A 26,475-nucleotide genomic window follows, 5' to 3' on the forward strand; every position below is an offset into this window, starting at 1 on the left:
GAGGCACATGGCGTCTGGCGCGGTATTCAACTGTTCGCTCTCTGACCTGCATACGACGAATATCACATGCTCACCATTGAATCTGGGAAATGAAGGTATTTTTACATCTACCATGCTCTTGGTGCCGACACTTTTCTACATAACAAGATCATATGAAGTTCAAGGTGCTCCTAAAGCAATCCGACCAGGCTCGAGGCACATGGCGTCTGGCGCGGTGTTCAACTGTTCGCTCTCTGACCTGCATACGACGAATATCACATGCTCACCATTGAATCTGGGAAATGAAGGTATTTTTACATCTACCATGCTCTTGGTGCCGACACTTTTCTACATAACAAGATCAAGGTGCTCCTAAAGCAATCCGACCAGGCTCGAGGCACATGGCGTCTGGCGCGGTGTTCAACTGTTCGCTCTCTGACCTGCATACGACGAATATCACATGCTCACCATTGAATCTAGGAAATGAAGGTATTTTTACATCTGCCATGCTCTTGGTGCCGACACTTTTCTACATAACAAGATCATATGAAGATCAAGGTGCTCCTAAAGCAATCCGACCAGGCTCGAGGCACATGGCGTCTGGCGCGGTGTTCAACTGTTCGCTCTCTGACCTGCATACGACGAATATCACATGCTCACCATTGAATCTGGGAAATGAAGGTATTTTTACATCTGCCATGCTCTTGGTGCCGACACTTTTCTACATAACAAGATCATATGAAGATCAAGGTGCTCCTAAAGCAATCCGACCAGGCTTGAGGCACATGGCGTCTGGCGCGGTGTTCAACTGTTCGCTCTCTGACCTGCATACGACGAATATCACATGCTCACCATTGAATCTGGGAAATGAAGGTATTTTTACATCTACCATGCTCTTGGTGCCGACACTTTTCTACATAACAAGATCATATGAAGATCAAGGTGCTCCTAAAGCAATCCGACCAGGGTCGAGGCACATGGCGTCTGGTGCGGTGTTCAACTGTTCGCTCTCTGACCTGCATACGACGAATATCACATGCTCACCATTGAATCTGGGAAATGAAGGTATTTTTACATCTGCCATGCTCTTGGTGCCGACACTTTTCTACATAACAAGATCATATGAAGATCAAGGTGCTCCTAAAGCAATCCGACCAGGCTCGAGGCACATGGCGTCTTGCGCGGTGTTCAACTGTTCGCTCTCTGACCTGCATACGACGAATATCACATGCTCACCATTGAATCTGGGAAATGAAGGTATTTTTACATCTACCATGCTCTTGGTGCCGACACTTTTCTGCATAACAAGATCATATGAAGATCAACTGATTTAAAGCTTTTAAAACAAGTGCAAATGAAGTAAACACAAACTGTAAAAAAATACATTACATTATTGCTTGTTATTCAAAATAGTGCATTACGATACACGTGAGAAAAGTTCGAATATCTCAACGAGTGGCGATAAATTGAAACTCGACCAAAGGGAGTGTTTTAAATCGACACGAGCTGCGAATTAGGTACCTTTTCGCACGTGTATTGTACAACATTTTATTGTACCTACATATGGCTCTTTACATTTTTGACATAGGCACGTATTGTCCTTAATCCCGCCCTATAGTTCGTTTTTTTTAGCATTAGAAATAAGGTAAACAATCTTGATGTGTCTTTTAATTGAAAAACACGTTTTAAAAATAAGTTACGACAAATATGTAACAATTATGAATCTAATACGATCATTTATATTCTTCTGCTTTCATAAGTAATAGTTTTTGAATTATAAAAAGCGTTTTTCAATTAAAAGACACGTCAAGATCGCTCACCTTCTTGCAAGTTCTTTCTAATGCTAAAAAAAACGAACTATAGGGCGGTAAAGTAGCACCATATGTACTGTAAATTCATTTTGTTATTGTATTCTTATTGTTCACGTTAGGTCATGGAGAAGAAAGTTTTACGCTAATAGTAATTACTGTAATTAGATACTTATAGTTTCAGCTCGTATCAGCAGTACCAGAGATTTCTACCGCGATGACATGTGGTTTGGCGCAAGCATCGCAGTGGTGCCGACGGGGAAACTGTTGGTATGTGCTGCTGGAGTTTACCAAATTTATTTTCACCACACCAACTCGGAAAGGCTTACTTTGCACTTCAAGAAGTGATAGCAAAGTTGCATTTTATTCACATGTGAGGCAAAGTAATCAAATGCAAATTTTGAGTTGTTTTCTTATGTTGGCTGGTAGAATTGACGTTTAAATGATGATTATGGACGATAAATATTTAATAACATTCATTTGGATTTAATTTGGTTTGATTTTGTATGATATTTTACATTTAATATTTGCCTCGGGTTGGTGTGGTGAAAAATTTTGTGTTTCACTCGGGGGCAAATTTTGTTTAACCCTCGTGCTTTGATTCCAACGCTTAAGATTCCATTTTTCGAACCACTCGCTACGCTCGTGGTTCAATTTTGAAATCTTTCGCTTGCTCGGGTATCAATATTAGCACGAGCGGTTAAACAACAACTTTGCCCCCTTGTAAAACAAATAACTATTAATGGAGAGGATAGCGTTTTGTACGAATTATGCATATCTTTTGTAAGGTACCGGTACCTCTCATAACATGATGAGACGCTTTTCGAATATTAACTTCACTAAGAAAGTGTTATTTAATAACATTTTAATATACTATAGCGCAATTTAAGTAGGTACTTATTTCCTATACCCAATCCATATAAATCTTAAAGGCGGCTCAAATCTGGCATTGGTAATTTTATAGACCAAACTTTAATCGATTACGATCGTGTTAAGTTACTTCTCACACTGTGATATTGCCTATAGTGTACTGTGTACCTAATAAATAAATATTTTAAGACAATTTTACACAGATCTACCTAGTCCCAGAGTACCTAAGCTCAATAAGGCTTATGTTATGGGTACTAGAAGAGGATTGATAACAAGGCCTGTTCACTTCCTAAGAAAGTTATGTCCCCAAACAATTGCGCATGTGTGCGCCTGAAGCTTCTATGTTTGCGTTGGCCTCCAAGAAAAAGTTGCGAGCAATAAAAATAAAAACATTTTTCTACAGCAACATTGCTCCCAACTCTGATTTAAATTATTACGAATTTTATACATTATTAATCATAAAACGGGACTTAAAACGCGTAAAACTTAATTATACGCGATTCAGTTTTAAAATTCAATATTTGCTTCCAACTGTCAAACATCAACGCCCATATAATATATGGAGGGTAGGTACATCTACCCACCATAATAAAAACTATATTTCTCAATGACTCTGTCCAACTGCTGTGGTTAAAGTTCATAACGAAAATTTTATTTATTAAATCTTTAAATAATAAATACAACGTAGCGGTACTACCACTTAAGACTGTAAGTCTGTACCTACATGGATTACAGCAATGCACATAGAAAATGTGCTAAATGCGGAGCAACGGCTGTTGAAGCAGCCAGAGTGAAAATTCACAGTTTTAGTGGGTTCAGAAGGAACCGAGTCATAATGCATCTGGAAAGCGTATTAATTAACCGTGAAGAAATGTATGAATACAAGTTGGAAATATGTGTAAAATGCCGTGTGTAAAGTGTAGTGTATCTCTGTGTAAAGTGTAATAGGTAGGCATGCCTAATGTTATTTGTATTACACTGGAAACTTTGTGAATGCGCTTTATTAATGACCATTTTTTTATTAAGTTGTCAGGGTTTAATTTTCAGTGTATTATTTCTATATGTAAAACATATTTTTAATAAATAAAGTTATACAATGTTATAAACATAAATATGCCTTTTATTTAAATCAATTCATAATACCACAAACAAGGGACGTAATATTTGCATCTTTCATATATTTCGTGATAAATGAAGATAAAAAATATGTTTATCAACAGAATTACTACCTACCAATACCCGCCAGGCTAAACCGGTTGTCAACTTTAGTTCTTGGTACACAACGCGGCGCTACTAGTATAAACGTATAAACGTTTGGGGACATTTTTTTGTATGGAGTTATCGTTCTTCTCCTAGTGAGTATTATATTCTTTGATTGATAACTAAACTAAAAGGAAAACATTGATAACCAAGGATCTAAGGGCCCCCCCACATCTAGCGTCTTTCGAGCGTCGGCGTCTACAACTCTATGGCCGCAACTTCGACGCAACTGCGCAGCGACGTCATTTTCCATAGCGCTGACCAGAGGCCGACAGACGCCGACGCTCGAAAGACGCTAGATGTGGGGGGGCCCTAATACTTCGTAGGCAGGGTCTCTACGACTAGGCTAAGAGGCAATCACATAACAAAAAACTCTTCTGATACCTTCTCGTTTGCTAGATCTGTGCACCACGCTGGGCTAGGCCGTATGGGGACCGGCATCTTCTGGCGAACGGGGCGTGCTACCTGCACACCAAGAGACGCAATATCCCGCTATACCCTCTCGGTGACATGAGTGAGTACCTTCTTTAAATGCATCTAGTTGTGATGTTAATATGTTAAGTGTGTTAGACATTAAGATATATATTTTCTTTCTTTCTTTCCTCAAAAGTTGAAGTTTTTTCGGGTAGAAATAATATTGAATACTTTTAACCATAGACCTGTATAATACTTTTAACGAAAAAACATGTATCTTTGCGATTTTTTAAATAACACTATATCAAAAAGGGTATTGAACTATCTTACATGTATATTTTTTCACTGGGTACACAAAACAGAAAATGAACACAAAATGTCCCGATTTAAAAATTAAACGTTCATGCGAACAAATCCACACGGGGGTAAAAACGTAGTTGCAGCAAAAATTCCCGTGAAAATGTCGAACAATTGCGGTTTTCGGTTCACGGCATTTGGGCTTTTTGAGGCCATTGTGTTTGATGCGGCTTTCTGCCCAAGTGGTCTGCAAAATTTTATCTAAACCTAGCTAGGCTAGCTAGCCTAACGGCTGCTTATTTAAACGGGGAGACTTTTATATGAATCGAGTAATAGGTATGTTAAAAAATTAACTAACTCTATCTACTTTTATAAACTATTATGAAACTAAAATTTATTCGAAAAAATATCTCAAATAACAAATTGTATCACACAGCACAAGCATAAAAAAGTCCGTCTAAAAGTTAACTTTGCACTGACTTAAACAGAACAAAGTATGAAGTGTCATAAACGTCATATTATTTTCATATTTATGTTATTTTTAGAAAACCAAGCTTTCATGACGAGTGGATCGCGCAAGGAATACGGCCAGTACGGCACACACCTCAACTACTACGCGTACGCGCAAGCCGGCATGGCGGTCAAGGTCACGGGCAACGGCAGCATCATCATAGGAGCTCCGGGGCTGCTGCAATGGACAGGTTAATTACATACATACATATAATCACGCCTATTTTCGGAGGGGTAGGCAGAGACCACGGATTGCCGCTTGCTACGATCCTGACCTGTCCCTCTTTCGCTTTCACAACATTCCTTGAACACGCTCGCGGTTAAGTTAATAGGTTTTTAACTCGCACAATCTAGGGTAGCCCACATGCACGGACTACTAAGGCGGTATTTACATTAGACGCGGATCGGCGTGATGTTTCGGTAGGCAGAACCATAGAGCTCACTGCATACTTCAGTTTTAGTATCAAAGACTATTATTTTCGTAGTCGACATCTAGCATCGAGTAGCGGAATTATCAGTACTGCTACTTGACAATAGATGTAGCACGGATCGAAAAGTCTAATGCAACAATTTTCAGCTAATATTATAACCGGATTAACCGGATCTTTATTTTCAACTTCTGCTTTTAATATTAGTCGTAAAAGGTTGTTTAATACAATTTTCGTTAGTCGCGACACTAGATAATTCTAAGTATCGAGTAGCAGTACTGAATAATTCCGCTATTTGATGCTAGATGTTGACTGCAAAAATAATAGTCGTTTTGGTACCAAATGTGATGTTCGGACTGAGCAGTCTATTCTTACTATATTTCTTTACGGCAGAACTGCATGAATGTGATAAGCGTACAAGCGTAAGTGTAAGCGTACACGCTAGCCGGCGCATTGGTCTGGTATCATCATTGGATTACCGGACGGTCTGTTTCTACTTACTTACTCCTTGTAAGATAGGTAAACAAGTATCTCATCATTATGTCGGTATGTTTTGAAAGTCACGGGCGACGAAAGCATCCTCACCGGAGTGGTTTTTTATTATGTAAGGAATGAGCACTTACCGGTTTACTTATTTCTCTAAGGTACCGAGATTACATACAGAGAATACCTACCTACGGTATATGAAAAGGTACATACTATATGAAAAGGTACTGCACAAGCCACAATCATTGATCAATGTTGTACATAGTAAGGTATTCATAATATTATTTTATTTAAACGTTTCTTTTTGTAATAAATTATTCATTGATTTTCAGGAGGGATTGTTGAATACATGTACAGTCCCGACGTTAACAGTGTATACTTGAGCAAGAAGCCGACAACCAATCCGTTCTACACCCCTGATGTTGGCCCCGACGATTATTTAGGTAAGCGATATTCCTTAATAGTCTAAAAGTATCATATAATTATTCGAGTAGGTTACTTATGTTATTAAATGTACAAAGCTACTGGTTACAAACGAGAAACGATCGACCAACATATTCCATAATTGACTGAGTTATGTGGCTATACATGTGGTATTCGGCTTCAAATAATCGTACTGAGACCTCTTTCATTGTCTTTTCATTTTTATTTCAAGCACAGGCGAGGTGAGCATTCACCATAACAGTTCCATATACATGTTTCGGTTATAAATAATATTGCATACATTCATATAAAAATATGAATTGTTGCGAATTTTTAATAGCACAAAAAATAGCACCTATAGATGTATCACAATTCACAACAAACAGAGACGCAGTTATATAAGAACACTACGACATACTGTAGCCACAATATGCGCGCAGCGTAAAAAGCACGTGTATATGAAATGAGTAGTCATGGTGACTCCGAGTGAATGGAGTACTTAGTGGAATCACTCAATGGTTTTATAAACTTTTTAGTCCGTCATCTGGTTACCATACCATGATTTAGAATTTGAACATAATATCAATTTTATCATTAAAGTTGTTGGCCTAAATTCAGAAAAAAATAAACCATATTGTGATACACACGCACCATTTTTTCATTCCTTTTTTCTTTCTTTGAATTTCATAATTTCCTTAATTATTAGTTTATTACATTAGTTTCTTCTTAACCTTTTGCTTACAAATTGAAAACCCCGGCTGCCACGTCCCAGGCATAGCCTAGTGTGGGGCCACATGATATATATATATATATTGTCAACAAGGTTAATTCAAATAAATATTATTCTTATACCTACAAAATATCAAGAATTGAGCAGCGAAATATCTGTTTATGAGTACCTAGGCAGATATCTTCTGGCCAAGTTATCTATTTGTTCGGGTCAGTTGGGTCCACTGACTCAGCGATCCGATTTTAGCATTATATTACATGAGTCATTGTAGAGCTTCCTGGGCAGTGATAACACTTTTATTATGATCCTTGTGCGGCTCATTAACTAAAGTTGTCATTATAGCGCAGCGTAACTCAGATAACCGATGGTGATTACTGATTAATAAATAGACAGTAGACACATTATTTGATAATTCCGGAAGCTATAGATAGTAATTAGGGTAGGATATATTGATTATTACCAGATATGATCCGCAGACGTTCATAATCTTAAGAGATTGTAAACAGTGGCGTACCTAGGCGAACGGAGACTTCGCCCACGGCCTCGCACTGAGGGGGGCCTCGCAAAGCCAACCTTTTTATTGCCTTGGCAAAACACATTGATGGCTCCTCTATACGATGGGCCAGCGTAGGCCACTCCAAGGGACGCATTTATGCGTTAGAGGGAGCAAGTGATATTGCTACCTTATTCTACCGCATGGCTGCGTCCCTTGGAGTGGCCGGCGCTAGCCATCGTGTAGAGGAGCCATAAAAGGGGCCTCGCAGATGTGGTTTTCGCCCACGTAGGCTATTGGTTCACGCAACGCCACTGATTGTAAACAAGGTCTATTATACTCATAATAAGTAATTACGGAATATTTATTGTGAAATTTAATTTGACATGAAATTTAATCTCAGGGTACAGCGTGGAATCCGGTATTTTTGAGGATGGTGGTAGAATCCTCTACGTAGCCGGCGCGCCCCGTGCAAAATTAAGCTTCGGACAGGTAAAACAACTGCATTATAACACATTCATTTCAAAATATGTAATTGGTACTGTTTATTAAATATAGGGGTCAATTTCTGAACACGATTTTTTTTCTGTCCGTGATGAAAATCGCGGGTTAGCATCAGATAATACTTACCATTTTTTTTTTTACATAAAGAATCCACACTTTCACACCGGGTTCCATATGAATTCACTGATTAATTGGTTTTTAGAGTACACTTAAAAATATTTAAAGGCTCAAATTACTACTCCCGTGCCCTGTCCGGAATCTACTTTTGAGCATAATGAAAAATCCTACGAAAAATTCTACATTAGTATCACTAATTTAGTGTCAAATACTTAAACTAGATGATATTTACTATCACCGAGCACATACACTGTTAACTTCATTGTGGTAAATAACTCGTGATCGAAGTTTAAATTTTGTCCGAGCGCGCGAGTACAATTTCGTCGGCAAAACTCAAAGGGCTCCGACAGCCGACGTCTGTATCTGAACCGCCTCGTGTCCCGCCTCACCTGTACTAGAGTCTGGCTACTGAAATATTACCTAAAGTTTTGGCGGGAAATTCAAAAAATCTTGGGCCGGTCACACTGTGTGTAGTAGGAATTATAGTTTTGATACTAGAAAATATTTTTGATTTTCTGTGCACACGTAAGGTACCTAAGGAAATAAGTTAAATATACGTTGACGTGCACTCAAAGTCAGCTCACATAAATTCTACCACTATTTAAAGTACAGTCAACGACAAACACATAAGTTTACGTTCCAATATTTTGATTTTATTGATATTTTCCAGTACCTCTAGTTTATCAGTTGTTTTACACACTTATCCTGTTTATGAGATTCAGGTATTAATAGATTCACGTACTTAATCAAAGTTATAAGGAAATGTTAGAACTAGTAGGTACTAAAAGTATCAAAATATTCATAGAGCCCCAACCTACTAAATTGTTTACGACTTGTAAACCATCTGTAAACATTGCAGTTTTTCGTTATAAAACGCTTCACGTCGACTTCGCACATTGTCGTAATTATTTACAAGCTTATATAATAGTTTGCGGACCACACTCGGTATAGTAATTATTAATATTATTTAAGTATTATTTAAAATAAACGCCTTATAAACCGTGAACAATTTGTATGAATGACATAAATTGACAACAGACTTTTAACTTTTTCTAAAAGCATAGACAATTGGTGATACAACAAGGAAATATTTGTCAATAAAATTTGGCTAGCCAGACTCTAGCACTATTCGTCTGTCTCTCAAAGCAAACGGATGTACGTCAAGCCGCGACGTGTTCGAGCAAATCGCATAAGTATTTCGGAATCCGGGTGGGAGACAATTTTTTTCTAATTTCGATGTCCCTTATAAATTTTATTTCCCACATAGCTTTTCAATAACTATTTTCATATTTAGGAGCCCTTTATGTATCTTTATGTAAGCAATAACATAAAAGTTTGTTTAAACACGATTTAAATTTTTGGCGAATTTTTTTATAACGATTTCTAATTTCTGTGCCCTAATTCCCATGGAATATTTACCTAAAACAGCTGATTAAGTGGCACGGGAATTAGAAAGTATTACATTTATTGTCAACAAATTTTTAATTGGGGGCACTGTAAGTTAATTGGCAATGTTTATGTTATGTTTAATATATATATATATATATATATATATATATATATATATATATATATATATTTATATATTTATATATATTGGCATTGAATATATATTATATGTAATAATAATATGACGTATATCTTTCTATTTTACATTTAAGGAAATACGTAAGGTAAGGTGGGGTAAGATGATACTGGGGTAAGACTATCACTTGTATGGAATCCTCGTACTGTTAGTCTTGCGCCACTTTACCTCATTCATTGATCATATTATAACATTAAAATATTATATAAACATAAAACTATTTTTGGAATTATTACATATTATAATACCTGTACCTAAGGTTATATGAAACAAAATGAATCAAATTTACAATGTTTTTTTTTTGTAAATTTGACAGCTGACAGCGTAAGCCGTATAAAGTTTAAATATCTGGAAGACTGAGCTTTGCTCGGAAAACATATACCTATCTAAAAACTCAAAAATGCGCGTTTTCCCAGAGATAACATTGCACCTAGCTAGATCGAGTTTTCATCCCAGAAAACCCTCATTTATGATCAAATTACATCGAAATCGTTAGAACCGTTTCCGAGATCCCCGAAATATATACAAGAATTGCTCGTTTAATAGATTAGTTGTTATAAATTAACTTTTATAATAGGTACACGAAAAATTAAATATATCCTATTCTTACTATATTATAAATGCAAAAGTATCTCTGTCTGTATGTTATCTCGTCACGCTTAATTTGAGCATATACACAGGCACAATCACTCACAATCAATATTATTTAATAATACTGCAATATTAGTCACGTTCTAAAGATAACTGAATAAATAACTGCATAATTAAGTTTGTAATCCTTTAGAAATATATGCGATAACAACGTTACTTTCTAGTTTTTACAATTAGTAGGGAAAGTAAAGGTACACTACGATGTACGATGTGAGTATGAATAAAGATGTGTATAGTTATGATATGTGTATACAAATAGTATCAGTATGGTATGGGTATGATTACCAGAAAAGAAGGACAGCCTACAAAAAGAGATGGGATCCTATCTAAAAGATTACATGTAAAAAGATGCAAATCTCGCAACGCAGTTTTTCTATTCTACTACAAAAAAAATTTGGGATGTAATGTGAAACCAAGTCGGTTATTTTAGTCAGTGCCAGGGGGTATTTATTTAGGAAGTTTTTTTTTTAGGAAGATTATGATGTTTTTGAGAAATTACTTAACCAACCTACACTTTGCAGATTTTCCCGCATGGTAGGGACACCCCGTATACCTATGTGTTAAGTAAGGCGGGGTAAGACTAACTTAGTTTATTTTGATCGGGGCAAGACTAACAGTATGAGGATTCCATACAAGTGATAGTCTTACCCCAGTGATAGTTTTACCCCACCTTACCTCATATGTGTTCAAACAATTTTTGGGGTTATTAATTTATGAAGGCAGCATATTCGATTTCTTCAGATTAACTTACACAATAACTTCTTCTCACTGTGCCCCTATTTATTTCTTAGTATCATTTCCTATACGGCCATATACCAGATCATACACCTTGTTTGTACCTATCTACATGCAGATACATAATGACACATTTTAATGATTAGTTTTGTATGTAAGGCGGACAAGTTTACGAAACTACTCAAAGAATTGTTTTGAAATATGTACATTTTACTAAGAAAGAGTGATTAGTTGCCATTAAAATAAAGGAAACGATTAGTCAAATACTTAGTTTTTAGTGTAAGTATCATACTTTCGTAGATTTGTCGTTCGAAACTAAAATTAAAGAAGGTAAATATGTTCGATGCCACTTCAGTATGGTTGCAGTATATTATTGTAGATTAAAATATAAATAAATAATAGTTTTAAGTACCAAAATAAGTTAAGAAAACAATTCCCGTGCGTTAAATCTAATTTCCATGGACACACTAATTCCCGTGCCCTGCCCAAAATTTTAAATTGAAATAACTTTTATAGTTTTATGAATATTTTTATCCCATAAGAAAATTAATGTTTATTATATTTTTTATCAAATTCTCAGCATATTTTTTTTTGTGTAATGTTGGTATTTCAAAATTCCATGGGAATTAGACAAAAATGCTCGTTTGGTGAAATTGACCCTAGGTACCTACATTTATTTACGAATACCAATTATGGATTATAAAATGCATTTTATTACCTAAAAACACAATTTTTTACCGAAGGAAAACCTCATGCCCTGAATATTCTTCTCAGGTCCTTGTGTTCGAACCTGCAAGCCGGGAAGCAGATCCTCTCAGAATCCGAGCAAAAATAGAAGGTCCACAACTCGGCGCATACTTTGGAGCAAGTCTGACCTGTCTCGACATCAATGCTGATGGCAGAACAGACATCTTGGTGGGAGCTCCTAATTTCGTCGGCAAGGGAGAAGACGTGTACGACCAAGGAGCTGTGTACGTTTATTTAAATAAGGAAGAGGTAAACATTAACACACATTAATGTTTTAACGTATAGGTAACGTAAATACGAACAGAGAAAATGATACGAAATTATTATACATTTTGTTATCATATAAGCCTATACAGTGTCCCACTGCTGGGCAAAGCCCTCCCCCCCCCTCGATTTCCATTCGTCTCGGTTTTGAGCAATCTCCAGCCAGTCGTTAAGATATGCGTCCAGGTCATCCCGCCATCTCCGTCTGGGCCTACCAGATCCTCGCCCGTCTTGCGGCACCCATACCGTGGTTATTTTATTTTGGCCACAGACAATGACAATGACAATGACAGAGGTGAGGATATTGGTCACGAAATTAAAAATATCAATTTTGATATTCCAGCTCTGACATTATACTATACCTACTGTCAGACAATAAAATCTAATGATTTTGTTATAAAATAGTTTTTTTAACTTTTAGTTTAAATAATTAACTGTACAATTAGTAGTAGTATGAGTAATCACTTTATTCTACACAACACAGGTTACAAATGTAGGTATAGGTTAAAATTTAGTTAGATTATGAGTTATATTCAAGCAGCACCCAATTTTGCTATTCATGAGTTTTATGACTCACTTCCCATGTTAATAACTTAGCATATCTCTGTACTCTGAACATTATCCTTACGTTTCAGGCTACCGGTTTTATACTGGACTACGCAGGTCACGTGACCGGCTCTAGCACTAATGGCGCGAGGTTCGGGAACGCCATCGCCGATCTTGGAGACATCGACGGCGATGGATACAGAGGTACCTACTTACAAATGAAACAGCAAAATTGCATTGAAGGTTTTTTTTAAATAGTTATTGTAGGTATCCATGTAATTTCGCAACCTCCTGTGAATTAGCATTTACCTTCCATAATTTTTACTAATAATGCCAATAACATCTTGGTGAACATCTGTTTTTTGGGTTACTTAGACGAAACGGGAAGAGCTTTATTTTTCTTACATCTATTTTTAGATACACGTTAGTTTACCATAAAAGCCGACATATCATGAGTAGGGAATAAAAGCTTTATGTCGGATATAAAGGCGATGTCAAACATACCACTGTCGAAAACCCACTAAGTAATATGATCGGCTCACAATAGTAGCTGGTTCAAAAATCCCCATGGCAATAGCAATCCTACCTTTGTTACGGTATATAAAATATCATTTCTAGATCTTAGCATCCCCAAAGTTTAAATTGGTTTCATTTGAACTTTCGCTTCCTATGGGAAATCAGGTCTATTGAATTTGACAACTCTGGTTATTTGTTAACAGACATTGCAATTAGCGCCCCTTGGGAAAACAATGGTTCGGGAGCTGTCTACATCTACCGAGGCGATAAACGCGGGGTGAAAAGTCAGTATGTACAAAGGATTGTGGCGAGTGAAGCCAGGAACTTCGGCATAGCTATTGCCAAAGGACATGACGTTGACGGGAACCAATGTAATGGTAAGGCCTATAATGCCATATTTGCATTTACTATTTTCTATTTTTGTCAACTTAACGATGACACGGCTTGCTTAATTAGTTTAGAGTGTGTGCTACTGATTAACGATACCAAGTTGGAACCTTACAAGTTTCTCTTGTGTCATCTAATGAGCACTTAAACAGTTTTAAAATATCCTTTAAAAATAACCCCAAACAGATATATTTTTTAATGGATCTATTAGTACATACAGACATACGTAGAAACAAGACATAATTAAATTGTTAGTTATTAATACGTTATTAATAAATAAATAATAAATAAATGTGTGCTATATTTAATTTATTAATGGCAACGAATTGAACAGTAAACAGTTGCATAATTTCTTTTAGATTTAGCCATAGGAGCGCACGCGACCGGCACAGCTTATGTCTACAGATGTATCCCGACGCTGACGGTGCACGCTACCATCAAGATTGATCAGGCGCTGGACTTGCCGCAAAATGCAACAAATTTCACTGCTGAGTTTTGTATTTACATAGCACCACAACACAATTGGTCTCATTCTTACATAGGTAGTTATCGAAATACTATTCTTGATCGAACTACACGTGTACCTAGACTACATTTCTCCCGTCGCGGCGAAAGGATTGCGGCGCGCTTGTTGTATGGAGTCGCGCGACATGATATGCTAAACTTGCAAATGAGTCATAAGTCAATGTGAAGTTTACTATATACATATCCTAATCTCTTGATTGAGGATTACATCTTATGAGACATATGAAATACAATTCATAATAAAAACTACTAAACAATGTTTTTAACACTAAATAAAATGGAAAAAATAAACTTTAAAGTTATAATTCCAATAAATTAATAAAATAACTATTTATTACAGATCTTAAGGCTATAATAATAGTAGATCCTGAGGCCAACCGAGCAATGATTGATGGAGACTCTGAGTTCACATATAAAGCCAGACCTGGTATTAGCAAATGCGAGGAACAGGTTGTTAAGGTTAAGGTAAGAATATTTTTATTTAAAATATAAAATATAAGTTGCTGGAATGCGTGATTACAGCAACTTCTATTCTACATTTTAAAATTTATTAGTTGACTTGCATTCTAATTTTATATTTACCCAGAGTTTTTTTTTTCAGCCTACGGCAGATTTATCAAGACCGATATCTATTAAATTCGACGTGGAACCTATTGAAGTTATGCCAAGTAAGAAAGTTTAATAAAAGTCTAAAATTACTTTCTAGACATTCGAGTAACACATAACATCACAGTTCGACATAACTTTGAAGTATTAATTATTTCCAGAAAACTCCACAACGTTTTCCACTGAGGCCGTAAGATTATCGGATGACTCCACGCTGCACTCTGAGTTTGATATTCAACTGACACGGGACTGCGGCGAAGATCTGATCTGCAAGCCCTGGCTGGACGTAACCTTGGAGACGATGTCTGAGTAAGTTCTAAGAAGAGAACATACCATCCATAGGCGTACGCACGGTGGGGCAAGTGGGGCAACTTGCCCCACCCTTGTCTGTGGTCTGACGAGAAGCTAAATTTTTTTAGGAACAATTAAGGCACGTAACCATACTTCTGCCCTACCCTTTAAAAAATGCTGGGTACGCCTATGATACCATCTACAATTTAGTTGTAACTACCATAAGGTTGCTTAACGGCTCGGCCACGACTTTTCGTGACTGGCGATGACGGCGGCGGCAGCCATAGGCTGGAGCGAGACAGCGATCAGACCATCCATCCCAACCTTCCTTCGAACCGTAGGTAGGACCTTTCGTTCCTACCTACGGTTGTCGCTGCCGCCGTCGCCAGTCGCGTAATGTCGTGGCCGAGCGTACAAGGTGCACGTGACCAAGCGGGGTTCGCTTGGGTGCTTGAGTTACGGTAAATCTATTCTACATTTCATCCTCTAGCTTTTCAACGGATTTACAATGAACCTGTCCAGTCCTTACGTTCCAGGAGCAGATAACAAACTGGGCGCCATTATCACAGTGCTGAACAAGGAGGAACCAGCATATGGTGTTCGAGTTCATTTGATCTTACCAACTCAACCCAAAAGGGTGCCAAAAAATTGTAATTTGCAAGGTAAATAAATTACTAAAGAAAGTAAACTCACACATTTATAAAACACACATAGAAACTGGAAGAGTAAAAGCATTTGTAATGGATTCAAACTTTGAATCCCGTTTTAACCCTGTTAGGGGATGAATTTTACAAATCGCTGAAATCACTTTTATTGTCTTCTAATAATATCCCCAAATACAAAGATTCAAATCCTGCGCTCAAAAAAATGCATGATATCCATACAAACTTTCAACCCCGTTTTCACCACCATAGGGATGAATTTTCAAAAACGCTGAAATTACTTTTCTTGTATTTTAATATATTACCTTTTTACAAAGTTTCAAGTTCCTAGCTTCAAATAAAATTTGCACCTGAAGACGAACTTTCATCCCCTTTTTAACCCCCTTAGGGGTTGAATTTCCAAGAACGTTGCAATTACTTTTTTTTGTAATCGGCTATTATGCCTTTCTAAGAAGTTTCAAAACCATTTGTAATGGATTCAAACTTTCAACCCCTTTTTAACCCTGTTAGGGGATGAATTTTACAAAACGCTGAAATTACGTTTCCTGTCTTCTAATAATATCCCTAAATACAAAGATTCAAGTCCCACACTCGAAAAAATGTTTGATATCCATACAAATTTTCAACCCCTTTTTCACCACCTTAAGGGTTGAATTTTCAAAAACGCTGAAATTACTTTTCTTGTATTTTAATAATATATCTTTTAACGAAGTTTCAAATTCATAGCTCAAAAGAAAACTTTAATCCCATACAAATTTTCATCCCCTTTTTAACCCTGTTAAGGGATGAATTTTACAAAACGCTGAAATTAATTTTATTTTCTTCTAATAATATCCCCAAATACAAAGATTCAAGTCCCGCGCTCGAAAAATTTTTTGATATCCATACAAACTTTCAACCCCTTTTTCACCACCTTGGGGGATGAATTTTCTAAAACGCTGAAATTAGTTTTCTTGTATTTGAATTTGATACTTTTTTACATAAAGTTTCAAGTTCCTAGCTTAAAATAAAATTTGCACCCGAAGACGAACTTTCATCCCCTTTTTAACCCCCTTAGGGGTTGAATTTCCAAAAACGTTGCAATTACTTTTTTTGTAATTGGCTTTTATGCCTTTCTACGAAGTTTCAAAGCATTTGTAATGGATTAAAATTTTCAACCCCTTTTTAACCCTGTTAGGGGATGAATTTTACAAAACGCTGAAATTATTTTTCCTGTCTTCTAATAATATCCCTAAATACAAAGATTCAAGTCCACCACTTGAAATTTTTTTTGATATCCATACAAACTTTCAACCCCTTTTTCACCACCTTAGGGGATGAATTTTCAAAAACGCTGAAATTACTTATCTTGTATTTTATTAATATATCTTTTTACAAAGTTTCAAATTCCTAGCCTAAAAGAAAACTTTAACCCCATACAAACTTTCATCCCCTTTTTATCCCCCTTAGGGGTTGAATTTCTCAAAATCGCTTCTTATCTCTTGTACACTTTATAAATGCAATCTGGTGTACAAATTTCAACTTTCTGGCTTTTGTAGTTTCGGCTCTGCGTTGATGAATCAGTCAGTCAGTCAGTCAGTCAGTCAGTCAGTCAGGACACTTGCATTTATATATATAGATAAAGTGTCATTCTATGGAACTTGCTAACTATGTAAACAAAAGTCACTAGTAAATTAATGATTCAGAGGCAATTTCAATATGGCGGTTTGTTTACTTACTGCCGTATTCGAACTTCAAGATATTCACCAGAGACGACACGTACTAGATCCATTCTAGATACGTTATAGTTTAGATATCAACTAGTTCTCTTTTGCCGCGCAATTTGGGCAACCAATGTCACTTTTACGTTAGATACAGTAAGATATCTATTAGATGTGAATTGGATCTCTAAGTCCTAGCCTGTGGAAATCGTTCTTGAGTATCTTCAGAATCGCGCAAATGTCAAATTTGATAGGTTAGATCTTAAACATATCGTTATCGTATCTTGGTGATATCTAAAAGATATCTATTTCAAAATCCGAATCGGGCCCTTAGTTTGCAAGTTCCATAGAATGACACATTACAATACAATACAAATACTCTTTATTCCACACCTCTATAAAAAAGACATTACAAAAGAAAACAGAAATACAAGCAGAGGTAAACAACAGGCGGTCCTATCGCTAAACAGCGATCTCTTCCAGACAACCTTTGGGTACACATATCCTGCTATATATACAGTATCCTTTTCCCAGCGTTTCTCGTCAGTATAGCGAGCATTAAATGACTTACGTACGGCCCAGTGTGACCTACTACCGCTTTAACCCTTAATAAGGCAGAAGGATGTCAGAAAATAATCAAAATTGAATTCCACCATTTTTAATTAAAGTCCAAATTATGGTGGTAAATACCCCCCTGCCCTATGACTCACATTAGACCGGACCGTGTCCGGGCCGGAGCTTCCGGGGCATCGTTATATATGGAAACCATCACGTGATGGCCTGTCATGTCATAGAAAAGTAAGCGCCGGAAGCTCCGGCCCGGACACGGCCCGGTCTAACGTGAGTCATCCTTTAACCTTCTTTGACTTTCTAGGATTGAACATGAGTTGTGATGTAGTCTCACCGCTTTACCGGAATCAGTCAGAATCGTTTGAAGTGGAGCTGGAGTATACGCTGACCACTTTCGAGGAGGACATGCTGGTCATATACGCCAGCGTCGAGGACCCGCTCAACAGAACCATCAGTGATGATCCTATACAGGAATTGGAGTTGAATATTTTTCCTGAAGCTAATATTAGTGTTAGTGGGTAAGTTAAGATTTTATATATGATTTATAGAGTTAGACCAAGTCTGCAGCGATTTTGATAACCCACGCAGTGCAAGTGTTATTCAAAACGTCAAACATCTATGAAATTATGACGTATGAACAACACTTGCACTGCGTGGGCTATCAAAATCGCCATAGACTTTTCTTGGTCTAATTCTAACCCCGTTATTAAAAAAACGCTTATTGGCATTTTCTTCATATAAACTACTTACATAAAATTCGAAATTTACAACATGGTAACTAAATAATGAATAAGTGCAATATGTCATTTTGAGATTTCAGTTGTTATGAATTCGGAGACATGATTAACTATGCGTACAGAAATGCATTGACAAAATGTATTGTCTCTTTATTGCAGAAAAGCGCTTCCCAATGCGACGGTGCTCGTATCCAGAGAGAAGCTCAGTAAAGGCAGCCTAATTCCCTTTGTGCACTACTTTGAGGTCAGTCGCCAGTGAAATCTCGGATGAAACATAAAAAATGGCATTCTTATATCAATACCGCATCAAAAATAGATACAGGATGTACTAATGAGCCGCTGGAAAGTTTCCAGAGTTGCGAAATGTAAAAATTACATACTTACCAAATTTCGGAAATTTCTCATATTTCCGTTGCCAATATACATTTTTCCATGATTATTTTCATACATTTCTGAGAACATTTAGGAAATTTTCCGCAACTTGTACATCTGTAACCGGGTGTACTTACATTTCAGAATATTTATTTCAATAATCTTTAATAACGCAAATTGTTGGAAATGCCCAACTACCTATTCGTAATCTCAATAATATGTTTTTGGCGCAGGTGACAAATACTGGCCCATCTGACTGGCCTCTTTTGGACGCGAGTATAATCCTGCCAGAAAAAGTAAGAAAATAGTGTTTTTTTTATAATAATAATCAGATTCCAGTGTTCGTAACAAAGCAAATTCTAAATGTCATATCGTCTGATTCATGATCATATGAGTCGGTCTAGCATGAGTTGCATCTCGCGCGCGATCCATTCATCTAAAATTCTAAATGATGCTCTCCTGACCGATTTCGGCCACAGCGACTGTGTGCTCTGGAGTAGCCAATTTTTAACTCGTGTTATTAGAGTGTAGCTGATAGTTAGCGCGACTTCAAGTATGAACTCGCGCGCGAGAAGTCGAGAACACAACGTATGCTAGACCGCCTGACATGTAAATAGTTTGACTGTACGTACATATTAGATCTCTTGATTGAAAAACGAGGGTCCGCTAAAAAAGAAGGCGTTGCGTGTCTGAAATCTGAATCATACTGTGATTGTGATTCATAATATGAGAGAGATGGAGGAGATGCAGGAGTATTTAATAACTAGATAAAGTTTTTACGTTATGGCGTTTGATTTTGAGATGTCATAAAAAGGTAGAGTAGATAAAACTGGTGCAGAGTTAGACCGATATTTACAAGTATGCAACGATTTATAACTTACGCAGTGCAAGTCTTATTTTAAACGTCAAACTTCGATGAAATTATGTCATAAAAATAACACTTGCACCGCGTGTGTTATCAAAATCGTTGCAGAGTTTTCTTGGTCTAACTCTTAAACATTTGATTTTTATTTTATTATTAAGCGAACGACGAACAAAAACGACCTTCACCATTTAAGGACTACTATTGACATTTTATCAATAAGTGGAGTAATATATATATGTAATATGTCGTAAGAATGGTTTACGTGCCACTTAAATCAAATCATATATCCGATTGCTTTTATAGGTATCATTATCGAAATCGAAGGAGGGTTGCGTGGAGGATGTGACCGGCATCGCCAATGCGACGATACTTGAGTGCACTTGGTCGGTCAGCGCCAAAGTTTCCCTACCGGTGGTGCTGCCGTTGCGTTACGACTTGATAACAAATGGTAATACCTAATACTAAAATTTTGATGCCTAACTGCAGTAATTATCCTGAATTAAAGTGAATATGTATTAATATTTTATGAGATCAACGTGTTAATTCATATGACAGTCAATATTATCATCTTGATTGTAGGTAGGAACTACCTTACAATACACCTTATAATATTTTAACTGCATATATTATGTATTAAGAAAAAAAATCTGTAGGTACCTATAGGTACTAAAATATTTACTTAGTTTATGTAATTCGAGAAACTAATAACGAGAACTTAAAATTAATTAAATTTAAAAGCGGCTGAACGGATTTAAATTTTGGTACTTACTCAGTTTACAATTATCATCAGTATCATTGTGATTCTCAACCGATGCTTATCTTTAAGGGTCAAACAGATCACTGTGTTACGTTCTTTCCTGTAGACATACACAAGAGTTAAGGGCTATAAAGATTAATTTTCTTATTTAACCCTTATCCACGTAAAAAGGTTCTCCTTTTATTTACAGAATTATGATAAAATCATTACTTACATGCCCAAAAGCTGTTAACTATTGGTCACAGGAGAGAAAACTAGCGTGTTCGCGCGAACTGTACATTTTTCTCTCCTGTGGGCAATAGTTAACAGCTTGTGGGCATGTAAGTAATGATTTTATCAAAGTTCTGTAAATAAAAGGAGGACCTTTTTACGTGGATAAGGGTTAAATAAGAAAATTAATCTTTATAGCCCTTAACTCTTGTGAATGTCTACAGGAAAGAACGTAACACAGTGATCTGTTTGACCCTTAAAGGCGCCCGAAATGGTCACAGAAATCCCTAAATTTACGAACCACTGACCTAATAAATTAACAACCCGTAGGACTTTTATTTCCGGAAATTATGCCGAAAGGGATGAAATATGGGGCGGATATTTGTATTGGAGCAGCATAGACGAAACCCATGCGTATCTAATGCACATTAAATACAATGATTGACTTTGTATTATTCAACGGGATTACGAGCCCCGAATGTAAATTTTGGTCAGATAAATAATGATTATACCAAATATTTTAAAATCAAGAATTTTGACTTCAAAATTTATTAGAGCAAAATTGACATTAGTACATACATGTATATTATATCTTCATGGTCGTCACTGTGCATCGTCATTTTCAGCATAAATGTTATAAGTAGTCGTTTTTCTGAATTACCTACATCGGATCTTTCAGTATTATTTTGTACAATTGATAATAGGTATTTCACTTGCATTTTTGCCCACTGCGTGTTAGTCCAACATGTATATTTTAATTTTTTTGCAAGTAACTCGTATTTATGTGTATACATTTTTTTTAAACTTAATATAAGAATATAAGAAAAAAATCAAAACTGAAAGAATTTAGAAATCCATGCTTAGGTAAAACAATCTCAACTGTAAACAAAGTTAACCTGATAATAAGTACCTACTTACTTACTATATCAGGTTATAGTAATGCTAGACTTAGACATTACTGATAATGTACCTAATACAATTTGCATCCACCGTAATTCGCATTAATGATAACGCAAAACTTGTATGGAAAGAAGATTGTATTCCATTTTTGCTGGTAAAATCTTATCACACCAAGAATGCAGAAATACTTTCTACTTGAGGATAATAACAACTCATTGATATTCACAGGCAAATTGCTAGAAGAGGCCTCCGAGCGCAACATTACCACAATCTTACACCTCTACGAGCAGAATAAGTAAGTTAAGGATACTTTACCGGATTTTCCACGGCTTTGACGATATTAAATTCGTGCCTTTCGCTGCCCTAGTCGGTATTAAATGAAACACCTGCTGATTTTATTTATTCTTTGTGCGACTAGCGCTTTTTTTATTAGCCGTAAGTAAAGGCCTACGAAAAGTACTACCTTTCACAATAAACTTGCCAACCTTGTAGGTACAGCGAAACATTACGGGAACCATATAAAACAGGTGAATTTCATTCTCATCTTTACTCTAAGTAAGGTCTTTTATAAGAAAATTATAAATTATATACAGTGAAACCTGGATAAGTGAGATCTCAAGGGACGAGCAAATTTGTCTCACTTAAAGAGGTTTTCCACTTACCCAGGCTCCCAGTTAGCCAGGTACAAATAAGTTTCTGTCTCATTTACAGAGGGTTCCATTAATAGAGGTGAGAATAGAGTATATTTCAGTTATAGAGGTGGTTAATAAGGTATTTAGTAATTATCTTTAAATAATCATTTGGGTAAATAAGGTACAATGATCCTTGTACCTAAATATTTTTCAAGTCTGTTTAAATATTGCTTTGAATTTATTTTGAATGATTCTCCAAAGGATAGATATTTCAAAATTAAATTTAATTTAATACGGACTTCATTGCGTAATAGAAATTTAATAAATGAAAATTTATTTTTCGTGTTACTTATCAAAATTTCAGCTTTCGTTTCGGTAGTTTTAACTACTTACATAAATTAACTAAATCAAAGTTTGAAGTTGTTTAGACACATATAGGCAAATGCGGAATTTGTGGATAGACTAAGAGTTAGTAAGAATACGGAAATTGTTCAATGAAGTCCAAGTTAGAGAGGTCATAGATTGACGTTATCTCAGATACAGAAGTCAATTCCCTATAACATTCTAAAAAACAATTAGGAAAATGTAATCTTATAAATATAGTCTCAGTAAAAGAGGTAAAATACACTCTCTGTCTCAATTATAGAGGTAAATGTGACTATAAAATCACAACAACGAATCCCAGTTATAGAGGTTCGTTTTATCTCAGTAACAGAGGTAATTCAGTGCTAAAGTGTCGGGACCGCACCATGAGTCCCAGCTATAGAGGTTTCTCACTTATCCAGGTCCCACTTAACCAGGTTTCACTGTATTTTCTTTGCTCTTGATTATATTTGTAAATTCTTAACAATTTTATTGCAATTAACCTTACGGAAAAGAATAAACATATCCAAATAAATATTTAAATAAAATGAACTATTTAAATAACTTGAATCAAAAAATCATAAATAAAGATATCTAGAATTGGATATTATTTCTGATCTGATTTCAATCATCGATGCAGCTGTCTTGTACTTGGCCCATTATTATTTTTTGTTAATACAGTGGAACCTGGATAATTGCAATATCAAGGGACCGGGCATTTTTTGTCAATTAACCAGGTTTTTCATTTAAGCAGGTCGTGTCAATTAACGAGGTTAAAAAAATCGTTGTGTCAATTATAGAGGTTTTCATTAATAGAGGTTGCGTTCTGACAAATTTACTTTATGGAGGTGCAAATAACCATTGAAAGTAGATTTACACGCTTACGTTCTGGGTTTCTGGTCTATATATAGCTTCTGTCTATACTTGCACTTTTACACTACATTAATTACTACTTTTTTTCTTATTAATCATTTGGGTTTAAAAAATTCCCTTGAATTGTAGAAGAAAGCTTTATTGGAATGTAAAAAGCATACTTTGTTTTTGATTTAATCAAAACTATTTCACCTGCTACAGGCTGTGATAGATACCCAATAAATAAATTGAATTCTTGATGAAGATATAAATAAAATGATCACTGTTATTAAAATATTGTTTCTGCTGTCTACAACTACATTATTTCAATTACAGAGGTAATAAGTAAGACTCGTTTCAATAATAGAGGTAAAAAGAAGAGCAAAAATAACGGATTTTTTTAGCACTGTGTCAATTATAGAGGTCTTAGTTGCGATGTGGTCAATTACAGAGGCAAAATTACGAAAAGCCCTAAAATCTAAATTGCAATTATAGAGGTTCAAAAAAATTTTTTTTTTTTTATGAATGGGCTTACTCAATTTCAATTATAGAGGCCTTTTGGTCTCAAGGGACCGGGACCGGACTTTTGGTTGCAATTATTGAGGTTTTCCATTTATCCAGGTGCCAATTAACCAGGTTTCACTGTATATAAATATTATCCGTTTGATTTCAGGACTATCTCAATTACTACCAGACTAGTGTTAAGTCCCGTTCCGCCCATTTGGCCCCTAATAGTTGGCATTGTCACTGGATTGCTACTGCTGGCGGCTATTGCCTACGGATTATATAAAGTGAGTCAAATCAATAATACGTGACTGTGAATGCTTATTATATTATGTACCGGTCGGTATGCAATGATAGCACATACATGTGAAATTTATTTTTCTCATTTAATCTAATTTCTCGTATTTTAATAACATTGTTACTAACAATGTTAGTAAAATATGAGAAATTAGATTAAATGAGAAAAAGGGTCATGTTCGGGTTTTACGAGTATTTTATTTATTTAGTGAAAGTAACATCAGTAAATTGTATGTTCCATTTCAGTACGGCTTCTTCTCAAGAAAACGTATCCCGGATTTCAATAAACTACAAGAGCAAGTACCTCAAGAGGACCCTGGTAGTTCCAACAGTCCGCCCTCAACGCCCCCGGACTCCATGCTTCCCAATGACTCCACTCAAGAGTTGTTGTTCGAATCCGACTCGGATTGATCTCACAGACGAGCGTCCTTGGGTGTTTCGTGGGAGTAGAAAACAAATGAATATACTCATTAATATAATTCAACTATTAAGCTACGGGTCAAATTGTTTCAGAATCATTTCTCATTAAAGATAGAAGGTAGAGAGTGAAACTTTTCACTGATCCGTTCAATTTGGTTGATGGACCCAGCCAAAAAAACTCCGTAATTAGTTACGGAGTTTCTTAAAAGATGGAACAGTATTTGGATTGCTGGAAAATTTTGCATCTTTGGAAACTTTCCGACGTTAAATGAGTAATTTTATGCAGTGCTCGGAAAGTCATTATTAATTATGGATCCATCTAAAATATAAGACTGAGAAGTGAAAGGGTGAAATAATAATAGTGTGTTCACATTTATTTTATATTTTATCTATATAGGTATGTTTATGGAAATATCTTACAAAGTATTTAAAACCGAACTTTTATATTAAGTATATCTGTGATTAATAATATGAATAATATATATGATGTAGTTTTTATTAATATAAGCAAGATTTTATTTTTATATTGAAAGACAAAAATTTAGAATATTTTGATAATTTATATGTTATTTACCCACAATAAACAAGAACCAAAATAAGAGTTATTTTTATTAGTTTTATCAGTATATAGGTGTTCTGAAGGGCGAAGTCTCACTCGTATGTATAGTAATTTTATCGCCAAAGAAATCCAAGGGAAGGTGCATTTTCTTTTTTCTTGTTATTAGGAACATTAATAAAATAAAACAGATATAAAAAACGAAAATACATTGTCATATTAAATGATAGTAAACCGTATTAGATAAACGTATTATTAAATCAAACTATTTTAAGGAGATTCAAGGATGAATACGAATACTACTACTCGTAGTTGATTATTTTATGTAACTTATGACGTCGTATTTTTTGTTCAACATGTTATTTACAAGCTACAGATGCTAAATTCGGCCCTTTCTTCTATCAAAGATAATTTCGTGCACAGTTGAAGGGGCCGTATTCGACTATTTCCGCTTCGCCGGAGCTCTTTGTATGCAATCAAACGAAAAGGCGTTCAATATTTCTCTTTCCGCCGAATTCCTTTATTTTCGCTACCTACTAGTCTTCATGCCGATGTTTGTTGTTTTAGAAAGGTTTTTAGTTATTTTTGTTTCCGGACCCTTTTATATAATATAAAGATGTGGAATGTAATAACGGTGCTCAGTGTTCATTTTAACCCCCAACGCAAAAAAGGGGTGAAAAGCTATATTTCAGGCAACTAGTGGCCCATAGATAAATACCTTAAAACTAGCATACACCCTATTACAGAAATATATATGTATTTAAAAACAAAAACTACAAAACACATTATAGAATGTTTATGTGTATGTTTGATGCCTATGTCTGTCTGTCTGTCTGTGGCATCGTAAAATCAATCCAACAGTTTGAAGAGCATCAGCTCTTTTCCAAAATGATGTAAGTAAAGCAT

General features: G+C 35.8%; 1 protein-coding gene across 1 annotated transcript; it reads left to right on the forward strand.

The window, feature by feature from the left end:
* Positions 1–1,117: 1,117 nt before the first annotated feature.
* On the forward strand, positions 1,118–25,338 carry LOC134665488 (integrin alpha-PS3-like). Its single transcript, XM_063522466.1, has 21 exons — positions 1,118–1,236; positions 1,966–2,057; positions 4,317–4,431; positions 5,174–5,329; positions 6,385–6,495; positions 8,102–8,190; positions 12,065–12,286; positions 12,937–13,051; positions 13,567–13,740; positions 14,110–14,292; positions 14,616–14,740; positions 14,877–14,943; positions 15,043–15,190; positions 15,695–15,834; positions 18,409–18,622; positions 19,001–19,085; positions 19,447–19,509; positions 20,382–20,526; positions 22,174–22,240; positions 24,466–24,583; positions 24,840–25,338. Exons 1-21 carry the CDS (start codon positions 1,149–1,151, stop codon positions 25,002–25,004), a joined length of 2,682 nt encoding a protein of 893 aa, XP_063378536.1. The 5' UTR covers positions 1,118–1,148; the 3' UTR covers positions 25,005–25,338.
* Positions 25,339–26,475: the final 1,137 nt, after the last annotated feature.

This window comes from Cydia fagiglandana, chromosome 1 (assembly GCF_963556715.1).
Source record: "Cydia fagiglandana chromosome 1, ilCydFagi1.1, whole genome shotgun sequence".
NCBI classification, from domain to species: Eukaryota; Metazoa; Arthropoda; class Insecta; order Lepidoptera; family Tortricidae; genus Cydia; species Cydia fagiglandana.